The sequence below is a fragment of the Ranitomeya imitator genome, chromosome 4 (assembly GCF_032444005.1).
Source record: "Ranitomeya imitator isolate aRanImi1 chromosome 4, aRanImi1.pri, whole genome shotgun sequence".
Taxonomy (NCBI): Eukaryota; Metazoa; Chordata; class Amphibia; order Anura; family Dendrobatidae; genus Ranitomeya; species Ranitomeya imitator.
Window position 1 is genome coordinate 645,945,011 of NC_091285.1, and position 12,521 is coordinate 645,957,531.

At 46.4% G+C, this 12,521-nt stretch overlaps 1 protein-coding gene across 1 annotated transcript in view; it reads right to left on the minus strand.

The window, feature by feature from the left end:
- PIWIL2 (piwi like RNA-mediated gene silencing 2) overlaps positions 1–12,521 on the minus strand; it is a 243,951-nt gene that overhangs the window by 194,368 nt on the left and 37,062 nt on the right. Inside the window, exons 5-7 of the mRNA XM_069766984.1 lie at positions 2,929–3,072; positions 2,650–2,802; positions 810–920 (exon numbers count right to left, since the gene is read on the minus strand). Coding sequence (XP_069623085.1) covers positions 810–920; positions 2,650–2,802; positions 2,929–3,072 — 408 coding nt within the window. The remainder of the gene's footprint in view (positions 1–809; positions 921–2,649; positions 2,803–2,928; positions 3,073–12,521) is intronic.

The window sequence follows — 12,521 nt, forward strand, 5'->3', positions numbered from 1 at the left end:
ACAAGATCTGGAAATCTAATTTGAAATCTCAGTGGCCGCATCCTGCAGACTCGGAGGTGAAGGACCATCCAGCTTATTATCAGTGCAGAGTTCATGCAAATCTGATGGTATCGTGGCCGCAATAGTGCCTCTGGCAGGGGCGGCTTCCACATGAAAGGCAGTAACAGTGCTGAGCATTATATAGAGGTGTTAGCAAGGCCGGTTTATGCACTGGATGAACCGATCCATAAACCCTCAGAGGTTCTCAATTGCATTCAAGTCTGGGGAATGTGAAAACCAGTCAATGGTATCAATGGCTTCATTATCCAAGGAACGATCTGCAGATCATGGTTACAGGAGACCAGGTGCTGCCGGGTTGATGCCATTCTCCTTCCTTACCCGTTTCTCCTTGTGTAATCAGTCCCTGTCCTGATATCTGCCAAATGCTCTTGAAACTGTGCAGGGAGACACCGCAAACCTTCCTGTGATAGCACATATGGCTGTGCCATCCTGTAGGAGCTGGGCTACCTGAATGGCCTGCAGGTACCACCACAAAGGCAAGAGCAAAATGCAAAACTAGAAAAGAATCAGTCAGGAAAGATAAGATAGTCTGTGGCCACCACCTGAAAACCATTCCCTTTCTGGTGATCATCTTGCTATTGCTCCCCGGTTCACCCACTGTCAACAATCCAGGTGAAAATAGCTTCCTAACCACTCATGCTAACGATGCGAGCACATGTTTTGGCGGACTGCATAAATTAATTTTTTTGAGCAATAAACAGATTATGCATTAAATATGTGGATTATAAATGCTAAAAAAAAGTACTTACGTAAATGTGACGTGGTACTGATAAACGGCTTCATTCTTACAAAGGATCTTAATTAGGTTAAGGCCAAGTGGAGTGGGGGTTCCCTTGGAGCCCAGTTTTATCAGAGGTTCTCTGTGGAAAAAGAAAACGTAGTAGGCAGAGGAGAGTGCTCGGGAAGGGCGCCTCCGAGTGGAAGCCAGGAGTACAACACAAGAGCTGGCAGGAAACACTGCAGTGGAGAACACCAACATACAGTGACTTGTCACAAACTACAAATGGGGAGAAGAGCCTGACAAAGTACTGGGATCAGCCAAGGTACGTTTTCTAAAAGATGAAGAAATATTTTAAGAAGGTTCCAGTGAACAGTAATTCCCTAATTTTCAGTATTAAAAGGCATTTAGACAAAGGGGTCCTCAGCTCAGGACCTTGCTTTAAGACCCCCAAGGGTACAAGCCCTTTAACCCTTTTGCGCCTCTGTAGCCAGGACAATTTTCATACTTTTGATGTGTACAAATAAAACATTTTTATTTTGTAATCTAGATTTTATTATGCCTCCAATATCTAGGTATTTCCTAAAAGATAATTTCTGACTCATGGTCAAAATGACGCTCAGGTATAATATTCGATTGGCGAGACTCGGGTCCATCGGCCAAGTCAGTAGTCTCAGGCCACTGGACGAGAGCTCGGTGAACCTCTCACTGTCCAGGATCACCAACACGGCTTTAGATTAGGCGGAGCGGCGCAAGGTCATTTGTGATTACATCACGTCTATTAAACAGCCGCACTGGGGATCCGGGAAGGTAGGAGATTCAGAGCTCCTATCATGGGATATGGACTGAAAGCTCACGAATCCATCTGCCCATCTCTGAGCACTTCATACAAACTGTTGTGAATTCTGTGGCCAAGCTCCCTCCTGTGGTCGAGAGTGGTACTTCGGCTGGTTCTGTCTGAGCTTCCTTTGGTGGATGAGAGTGGTACTGCGGCTTCTGAGTTTCCTTCCTCAGGTGATGAGGTTAGGTCGTTAGGTGCTGCTCTATTTAACTCCACCTGGTGCTTTGATCCTGGCCTCCAGTCAATGTTCTAGTATTGGTCTTGCTTCCTCCTGGATCGTTCCTGTGGCCTGTCTATCCTGCATAAGCTAAGTTTTGCTTGTGTTATTTTTGCTATTTTTTCTGTCCAGCTTGCTATATTGGTTTTTCTTGCTTGCTGGAAGCTCTGAGACGCAGAGGGAGCACCTCCGTACCGTTAGTCGGTGCGGAGGGTCTTTTTGCCCCTCCGCGTGGTTGTTTGTAGGTTTTTGTGTTGACCGCAAAGCTACCTTTCCTATCCTCGGTCTATTCAGTAAGTCGGGCCTCACTTTGCTAAATCTATTTCATCTCTGTGTTTGTATTTCATCTTACTCACAGTCATTATATGTGGGGGGCTGCCTTTTCCTTTGGGGAATTTCTCTGAGGCAAGGTAGGCTTATTTTTCTATCTTCAGGGCTAGTTAGTTTCTCAGGCTGTGCCGAGTTGCATAGGGAGCGTTAGGCGCAATCCACGGCTACCTCTAGTGTGGTGTGTTAGGATTAGGGATTGCGGTCAGCAGAGTTCCCACGTGTCAGAGCTCGTCCTTTGTTTTTGTTTATTGTCAGGTCACTTTGTGTGCTCTGAACTTCAATGTCCATTGTGGTTCTGAATTACCTGTTCATAACAACAAACGTCTTCATGCAATTTTGCGGAATTTTTTTGCCTACAAATGTACATCCTGTCATTGTGCGCTCTGTCACTTACATCTCTGCTGTAAGACCGGACAACAGCTATGGCCGTCTGCTAATCCAGCACTAACTGCATACACACCTCAACCCAATTTTAGTTCTCACCTCTTTTCCTCCCCTTTGACAGCAGCCTCAGTGGGGGGGCTCCCTCTGCCAGGAGGTGCAGGGCTTGTAGCTACAGCCATTTCCTGCCTTCCTACACCCCTACCGAGAAAGCTTGGCAGTGCCTGTCCTGCGGCAAGAGAGAACACTGGAGAACTGTGAAAGGAGAGACACAAGTATAGAATTAGTCACATTTACCTGTATTATCAGTCACCTTTCTTACAGGCTATAGTCAGATAGTGAGGAGTTATGAGCTAGGAGTTTTTGCGCTTGATTTCTCACCTCCTTTCTTCAGGCCTTATGGATGTCTCGGTAGGTGAGCCTCCTACTTTAGGAGTTATGCTTCTTGGGATGGTGGACATCTGTCTTCCTAGACCTCTCCCAGGTAAGATTGACTGTTCCCCGGCCGCAGGGCTCATTGGAAATCTGGGAGAACACAGATAAAAGCTATAAAAGCAATAGTACTCAAGTAATTCTGCTGAGAGAACAGTAGCAACGATCAAGTATTACACATAGACAGGCTTCTACTGTGTAACCACTAACAATTATCCTCAAATGCACATATGCTGAATAAAGAATTAAAGTGGCTTGCAAAAGTATTCACACTCCCTTGCATTTTTTGTGATTTGCTGCCTCACAACCTGTAATTTCACTGATTTTTTTTTAAGGGTTGGTATCAGTTCATATAAAGAACATCACTCCCTGACGAAGCGGTAGCGAAACGCGCGCTGGAGTGCAGTGAGGGGGCGGTGTGTACCATCCTGGTCAGTATTTTACATGGATTAATCATCATCAACCATATACTTTTTCTGGTCGTGTTGCTTATGTCATTTTGACAATAGCTTTCAACATTAGAGCATTTATATATGCACTTTTTTGATATATACATGTATTAATGATTATGTGTTGAATTGCTATTTTGCAGCAGTACTATTATTTAAAGATTAACCTATGTGACTGATTTACCTTATTATATGTGCTGACTGGCTGGCATACTGCGCCCCCTCTCTTCATCACTTGGTTTTAGTGTGGGTGTTTCAGCATGTATTGCATGGTTTTTAATTGTGTTGTACAATCATGTTTCTTTCTTATTATTTTCCAGTAAAGGTTATTATATAAACGTATATTTTGCTTTTGGATACTTATATTTTCTTTTTGGATTTTTTCATATAAAGAACATGCCTACAATTGTGAACATTTGTTTTTCTTTTTCTTTCAGTGAAGCAAACAACAAATTGGACACGATAGCTGACGACTTTCGTGTGCATAACTATTGACCCCCCTAAAGTCAGTACTTTGCAGAGTCTCCTTTTGCAACAATTAGAGGTGCAAGTCGCTTTGGATAAGTCTCTATGAGCTTTCCACTGGGAATTTTGCCCACTCCTCTCGGCAAAACTGCTCCAGCTTCAAATTAGACGGTTTCCTCTGGTGAACAGCAATCCTCAAGTCTGACCACAGATTCTCAATTGGATTAACGTCTGGGCTTTGACTAGGCCTCTCCAAAACATTTACACGTTTCCCTTTAAACCACGCGAATGTTGCTTTAGCAGTGTGCTTTGGCTCATTGTCTTGTTGGAAGGTGAACCTACGTCCCAATCTCGTTTTTTCAATTGCCACAGAGCTTTCCCCATTAGTATGTATATTGGGATATGTTGAAGATCTGTCTAATGGTGAGTACGGCAAAATCGCGGCGGCACGTATGCTATATATGGCAAGAAAATTGATAGCCCAAAAATGGATAGCAGATCAGGAGCCTATGATATCAGAATTTATTGATTAAGTTAACTGGATAGTAAATATGGAAAAAGGCATAGACCTTAAAAGAGATGCTATCTCTAAATTTGACAAGATATGGGGTCTATGGATCGATGGCCATGCTTTACCATCTAGGGAACTGAGGAGATTCCGCCTCGGCTTGCTTTGAGTTATGTTTATATGATGCCTCAAATTAAAATTAATTAAAATGGTATTAGTACTTCCACAAGTTATATGTTACTGGGTTGACTACTGTTACTATGTTCAAATATTTGTTCTCTAATTATGCTGGTTTTGTAGAGCCAAGATGTATAAATAACTCATGCTTTAGGCTTCTTAAGGTTGAGTGGTGGAGAACTGTGTTTTTCCAATGTTTGTCTGGATGATGTTGTTGTTTTTACTTTTTTCTTTGTGTAAATCTTTAGAAAAATCAATAAAAAAAATTTTGATTTTAAAAAAACAACATCTGTCCCAGTCTCAAATCAATGACAGACTAAAATAGGATTTGCTCAAGAATATCTCTATTTTGCACAAATCCATCTTCCCCTCGACTTGGACCATGATCCCTGTCCATGCTGCCGAAAACATCCCCACAATATGATGCTGCCACCACCATGTTTCGCTGTGGGGATGGTGTTCTTGGGGTGATGAGCTGTGTTGGTTTGGAACCAGACATAGCGTATATCTTGGTGACCAAAAAGTTAGATTTTGGTCTCATCTGACCAAAGCCCCTTCCTTAATATAATTGGGTAGTCTCCCACATGTCTTTCGGCAAACACAAAACAAGCCTTACACACAAAAATTGTAAGTAAAGGTTTTTATCTGACCACTCTTCCATAAAGGCCACCTCTATGGAGCGTACGGCGCATTGTGTTCATATGGACAGATACTCCATATTCTGCTTGAGAACTCTGCAGCTCATTCAGGGTCACCTATGATCTTTGTGTTGGATTTCTGATTACTGCCCTCCTTACCTGGGCTGAGAGCTTTGGTGGGTGGCCCTCTCTTGACAGGTTTGTTGTGGTATCATGTTCTTTCCATTTGATGGAGCTCCGAGGATCATCAGAGTTTGGGATAATTTTTTACAACTCAACCCTGACTTGTACTTTTCAACAAATTTGTCCCTGACTTGTTGGAGATCTCCTTGGTCTTCATGATGTTCGGTTAGTGGTGCCTCCTGATTAAAAGTGTTGCAGTCTCTGTGGCCTTTCAGGATATGTAAAGTGTATATACGGACAGATCATGTAACACTTAGATTGCACACAGGGGGACGTCCTGTCACTAAGATTTGGACTCATGAAGGGAATTGCATGCACTAGGATTATTTATGGGCTTCATAGCAAAAAGGGTAAATACATATACACAAGCCAATTTTTAGATATGTGATCCCATAAATATAATTTATGCCTATATTTTTCTCACTTCAACTCAGACTATTTAGTGCTGATGCATCACACACAAATCGGATTTAAACATATTTAAACACAGGTTGTAATGTAAAAAAAATAGGTAAAAACCCAAGCCATTTTTGACAACCGGCCTTGCTAAAGCAGACAGCTGGTATTCTAAGGCTGGTAAGGACCCATGGATATTCACCCCTCCCCCCAGCCTAAAAGTAGCAGCTCACAGCCACCCATAAGAGGCACATCTATTAGATGCGCCAATTCTGGTGCTTTGCCCGGCTCTTAACACTTGCCCTGTAACGGTGGCAAGTGGGGTTCATATTTGTGGGGTGTTTGTGGATACCACGGCTATAAGACACCTATCCATTACTAATCCTACTGTTGTATTGTAAATAAACACACAGCCAGAATAAAGTATTTTATTAGAAATAAATCAAAACACAGTTTTTCATTTTTTGTGTAAATCAAGTTTATTAAGTTGCAAATGAAAATATAGTTGAAATCAAATGTTCATATGCAATTATAGGCACATATAAGAATGTAAGAATAATACAATATATGAAGAACTTTATAATAAAATACTTAATCACTTTTGCATTAATCAACAAGTTGGTATAATTGCAGCTTTGAGAGCAAATTACCTCTAACTAAGTTAAAGGTTTATTAATTTTGATAATATTAGTCTATAGTGTATGTATCAGATGCTCCCACTATTCAGCCGACAAATAGCCTGAAGTGAAACTAAATTGTCAGATGAAAGTAAGAGTGCCTAAGCTCACCATAACTCTTAATGTCAACTAGAGACTCTAGAAAAAGCTTAGACCATGCAGGGAGCAGAGAAAAAGTAGTAAAAAAAAAAATGGGGGGGGGAAATCTGGTCCTCTGTCCCAACTGATTTGAATCTGTGATTCTTTTATACGAAGGTATAGATGTTATATTGATGTTCGCTTTCTAAAGAAGTGATGGATATGGGCCCCAAGTGGTCCAATAGGGTCGATCAATGTAGCCAAGCATTCAGTTCCTCAGTCTCTCTGAAAGCAATCCAAAGGAGACCAAGTGTTAAACACTTTGTCTGAAGTTCCGGTATCCTGACCGATCAATTGTTCCATTCTATATATGTGGTTTAGTTCCATAAGAAAATCAACACGTGAGGGGGATATTGATTGCTTCCAGAGACGGGGGATCACATTACGCGCTGCTGTTAGGAAATGTCGTAGCAAGCTTTTCTTGAATTTGGCGATGGAGAGGTCACATATAGACAGCAGGGCCAGTTCCATAGTAGGCTGGACTTTTTGAAGAAATAATTTATTGTAGTGCGCAAAGATGCTCACCCAGAAATTGTGTAAGGGCGGGCAGGACCACCAGATGCACCCTTGTCCCTCCAGCACCTCCAACAAGTATCGGGGGTAGTGGGGAACATGAGATGGATACTGGATGGACACCTGTACCATCTAGTCAAAAGTTTATAGCTTCTTTCTTGGTAATCTGAACAAAGTAAAGATTTGAAAGTGAATAAGAGACTCGTGAGGCGTTCCTCCGGAGTCAATTGTTTGCACAGTTCATTTTCCCATTTTAAGAAAAACGTAGGAGGATCAAGTGAGATTGTTTGGTGTCCCTGGAACATTTTATATAGCAGTGATATCGTGTGAGTCGGAGGGCCCCCACCCAGGCACGTGGACTCAAAGGGGGTAAGCTGTCTAAAGATGTCAGCCCGTCTAGACAACTCTATGAGATAGCTTTTAATTTGCTCATGGAAAAACCACGAACACGGCTGCGGCTCCATTTCGGCAAAGATAGTCCTCAAGGGCTTAATTGAGGTTTGGTCATGGACCACTGGACAGCTATCTTTAGGTTTGTGTAAGAACATGATCTTATCTTGGCCTGCTGGAAAATCTGGATTATTGAAAATTGGAGTCAGGGGGCCTGGTATGGAGGAGAAATTTAATTTTTGAATGCCATGTTTAACGAACAGAGCTAAATGTCTGGTAACAAAAACAGGATTTTTGGTTGCTTACCATAAAATCTGTTTCTCGGAGCCTTCATTGGGGGACACAGGAATCATGGGTGTATGCTGCTGCCACTAAGAGGCTGACACTATGCAAATAAAAAAGTTAGCTCCTCCTCTGCAGTGTACACCCCACCGACAGGAAGTAGGATATTCAGTTAGTGTGAAAGCAGTAGGAGAAGCAACGTGTAAAAGAGAAAGAATAATAATATAATAATAAACTTTATATAGCGCCAACAAATTCCGCAGCGCTCCACAGATTAACAGTTTCAAACACTCAAAGAGTGTTCAAAGAACTCAAACGTAAACAGTATAACACAATAAGCAGAGCTGTTCAACTTGGGAGGGTGCTGTGTCCCCCAATGAAGGCTCCGAGAAACAGATTATACGGTAAGCAACCAAAAATCCTGTTTTCTCCATCGCCTTTCATTGGGGGACACTTGAACCATGGGATGTCCCTGCCGCCTGTAGGATCCTTCTGCCCAGGCTGGCGTCCGCCGAAGCATAGGTATGGACCTTGTAAAATTTGGCGAACATGTGGATGGAAGACCAAGTTGCCCTTTGCAAAGCTGCAGGGCGGAAGCCCTGTGGTGCACCGCCCAGGAGGCGCCGACTGCCCGGGTAGAGTGAGCCTTGATCCCAGGAGGGGGCACTCTGCTCTTGACCCGGTAAGCCTCCATAATTGCCGTTCTGATCCAGCAAGCAATAGTCGCCTTAGAAGCAGGTTGGCCTCTGCTCGTGCCATCAGAAATGACGAAGAGAGAACCCGTCTTCCGGAAAGTGGACGTTCTAGCCAGGTAGATCCTCGCTGCCCTGACGAGGTCCAGCTTGTTCAACGATCGCTCCAGAGGATGAGTCGGAGCTGGGCAAAAGGAAGGTAGAACGATGTCCTTGTTGAGGTGGAAGGTGAAAACCACCTTAGGAAGGAAAGAGGGCGGAGGCCTGAGGACCACCTTATCCTGGTGAATGGCCAAGAACGGAGGTCCGCAAGACAGGGCCGCCAACTCGGAAACACGGCGGATAGAAGTGATGGCCACAAGAAAGGCCACCTTCCAAGATAGAACTGACAGGGGAATCTCCCTGAGAGGCTCAAAGGGGGAAACCCTCAGAACGTCCAGTACCAGGTTTAAATCCCATGAATCCACAGGGGCCCTATACGGAGGGACAGCATGGGCTGCTCCTTGAAGGCAGGTCTTAACCTGTGGCCAAAAAGCTAAAGTCTTCTGAAAAAGGATGGGAAGCGCAGAAACCTGGCCCTTGAGGGAACTCGGAGCAAGGCCCGAATCCAGTCCTGCCTGGAGGAAGGCCAAGATGGAAGGCAGGGAAAAGGACATAGATGAAACATGGTTGGACTCGCATCAACGGGAGCAAGCCTTCCAGGTACGATAGTAGATCCTGGAAGACGACGGCTTCCGAGCCTGGATCATGGTGAGAATCACCCGGTCCGAAAGGCCGGACGCTCTTAGAACTGCGGTCTCAACAGCCACGCCGTTAAACTGAACGACCGAGAATTCGGGTGGCAGATCAGGACTGTCTGGAAGGCACCAGGGGGCGTCCGCGAGAAGATTGACGATCTCCGCAAACCAAGCTCTCCTGGGCCAATCCGGGGCGATCAGAATGGCCGGCACTCCTCCGCCTTGATCCCTTTCAACAGCTTGGGAAGCAAGGGAAGAATTGGGAACAGATAGGGGAGCACGAACTGCGACCAAGGAATGGCCAGAGCGTCGACGCCCACTGCGAGAGGTTCACGAGACCTGGAGACGAACCGAGGAACCTCCCTGTTCATTCGGGACGCCATGAGGTCCATGTCCGGAGTCCCTCATCGAAGACAAGGCTGATGTAAGAACCCCCTAATGCAAGGACCATTCCCCTGACGAGAGGCCCTCGCGGCTGAGGAAGTCGGCGGCTCAACTGTCGACGCCGGGGATAAGCACTGCGGATATCACCGGAACCGTTGCCTCTGCCCAGAGGAGGATCTTGGATACCTCGGCCAAGGAACTCAGCGTCCCCCCCGATGGTTGACATATGTCACCTCCGTGGCATTGTCCGCCTAGATTCGGATAGGTAGACCCCTGAGAATCCTTTCCCAGTGGCGAAAGCCGAGAAAGATGGCCCAAATCTCGAGCACATTGATCGGTAGAGAAGACTCCTGCGCCGACCAACGACCCTGAACAGTCAGGTGGCGAAACACCACGCCCCAGCTGAGCAGACTGGCGTCCGTCTTCACCACCTGCCAGAGAACTGGAAGGAAGGACCTGCCCTGGGAGATGAGAGGTGACGTCAGCCACCAGTTGAGGGACCGATTGACCCGGGGAGAGAGATGGATTGGACGATCCAGGGACAAGACAGACCTGTCCCACTGTGACAGGATGGCCTGCTGAAGAGGTCGTGAATGAAATAAAGCAAAGGGTGTTGCCTCCAATGTTGCTACCATCCTCCCCAGATCCTTCATGGCCGATCAGAAGGAGGGAAGCCGAGGACCCTGGAGCAAGTGTTCCACCCGACGAAGGACGAATCTCTTGCCCTCGGGAAAGGAAGACTTTGATCTGATGAGTGTCGAAGAGCATGCCCAGAAAAAAAAAAAAAAAAAGGAGGCGCTGCGAAGGAACAAGACAGGATTTCTTCTTGTTGACAAGCCACCCAAAACGGCTAGTGTCGAGGATGATGGAGAGGCTCTCGTGAGCCTGAGAAAAGGACGGAGCCTTGATGAGGATGTCGTCGAGGTACGGAAAAGGTACCAGTCCCCTGAACAAGGCCTCTGACCCTCAAGATGGCTATCAGTGCCGCCATGATCTTCGTGAAAACCCTGGGAGCGGTTGCGAGACCGAACGGTAGGGCGACAAACTGAAAAGGGTCCTGGAGCACCGCAAAGCCCAGGAATCTGTGATGTCCCGGGAATATCGGGACATGGAGGTAGGCGTCTTGAATATCTATGGAACACAGAAATTCTTGAGCCTCCATGGAAGCAATTAGTGAATGAAGGGATTCCATCCTGAGGAGTCTCAGATGAACTCTCCTATTCAGCAATTTGAGATCCAGAATGGGATGAACCTTGCCTTCTTTTATCGGTCACACAAAGGATTGGAATAGAAACCTGTAAACCGTGCTTTTTCTGGGACGGGAACAATTACCCCCGGCTTTGAGAAGAGAAGCAATGGTTGCGAAGAAACCCGGAACTAGAGAGGGGTCTCTTGGAGGTCGGGATTCAAAGAAACGATCCCGGGGTCGTGAAACAAACTCTATTTTGTATCCGGAGGATACAACTTCCCTGACCCATGCGCCCTCTACTGAGGAGATCCAGATGTCCCTGAGGAAGAGGAGACAGCCGCCCAGCCTGGGAAGTGGGCTGGGGTCTTGTCGAGAGTCATGCCGAGGTGGAACTTCCAGTCTTAGACCTGGAGGATCTACCTTGGGAGTAGCGAAAACGCCAGGAAGGAGTGGGTCTAAAAAAAAAAAATACCCTCTTCTTCTCTGGACGTGCCTGTGGCCTCTGCTGCGTGAACCCTGAAAAAGGCCGGCTGGTAAGGGACTTTTTGGAAGACAAATCCGCCTGCCAGGCCTTGAGCCAACGGTCCGACGGAAGGGAACAGCATTGCTGGAAGCCTGAGTCGCACACGACGCGGCAACCAGGGAAGCAGAGGCCAGGTATTCACCTACAAGAGAAATCTGGTTGGCAAGCTCAGCTAGCTGTCCGGGTGGAGCCCCGTCCGGGATGCCCGGACGGAGCGGGTTGGCCCATTTGGATACTTCGCAAAGGATTCTATGATTATCATTAGAATCCTTCAGAGATGCTCTGCCAGATAGAGGAAGGACAGTGTTGGTCTCTCGACAGCCTGGAAACCCGAGGATCCACCGAGGGAGAAGTCCAATTAGCGGTGAGCTCCGGAGAAAAGGGATATAAAACGCCAAGGCGCTTTCCTCTCTGAAAGCGTCTGGCTGGATTCTCTCCTTCTCTCATCATGATTTCCTCTAAATCAGGGTGAGGAGCGAAAACCTTTGAAGGTGGTTTAGCCCGTCTAAACGAAACTGCCTGGTCTGCGGGTTCTTTGATGCCACAGGTCTGATTTATCGCTCCAATGAGGTTCTGAACCATATCCCTCATGGATTTTGTTCGAATCCAGCACCGAAATATCCTACAAAGGTGCGTCAGAGAAAGCCTCGCCTGACTCAGGGGAGGAGGACCGGGGGGGGAAGCCGACCGCAGAGAAGGATCGTGGGGTGAAATGGAACGGGAAGAGGACTCAGACCAGCGTTCCTGTCTGGACCTTTTGCGGTCTATAACGGAAGGCTCAGATGGAGCCTCCTGCGACCCGTTGGCTACTGCGGGGGTCTGCAGGGGCAACCTATCAACCACAGACACAAGGGTTTTAGATACCGGTGTTAGATCCGCTATGGATTGTGATAGAGAGGAAACCCAGGCTGGAGTGGAGTTTTCGCTCTGTAGCGGAACAGCAGGAGGGTCCTGGGTGGGGGTTGCTACAGGTCTGACAGAGAGATGACAACGCAAAGTGTTTGACTAAGGCAGAGTAGGAGGGCGAGAGCGACATCCCTGAGAATTAGACATAGACAGAAGGGCAGAGGAGTGTCAGTCTGCAGAGCAGAGCTACTCACGACAGGCGGAGCGATCTTCGGATGGAAAGGCTGCATAGCTGCCCAGAGGAGGATCTTGATAGAAGATGCACCTCAGCGATGATCCTTAATGCAGAAATGCA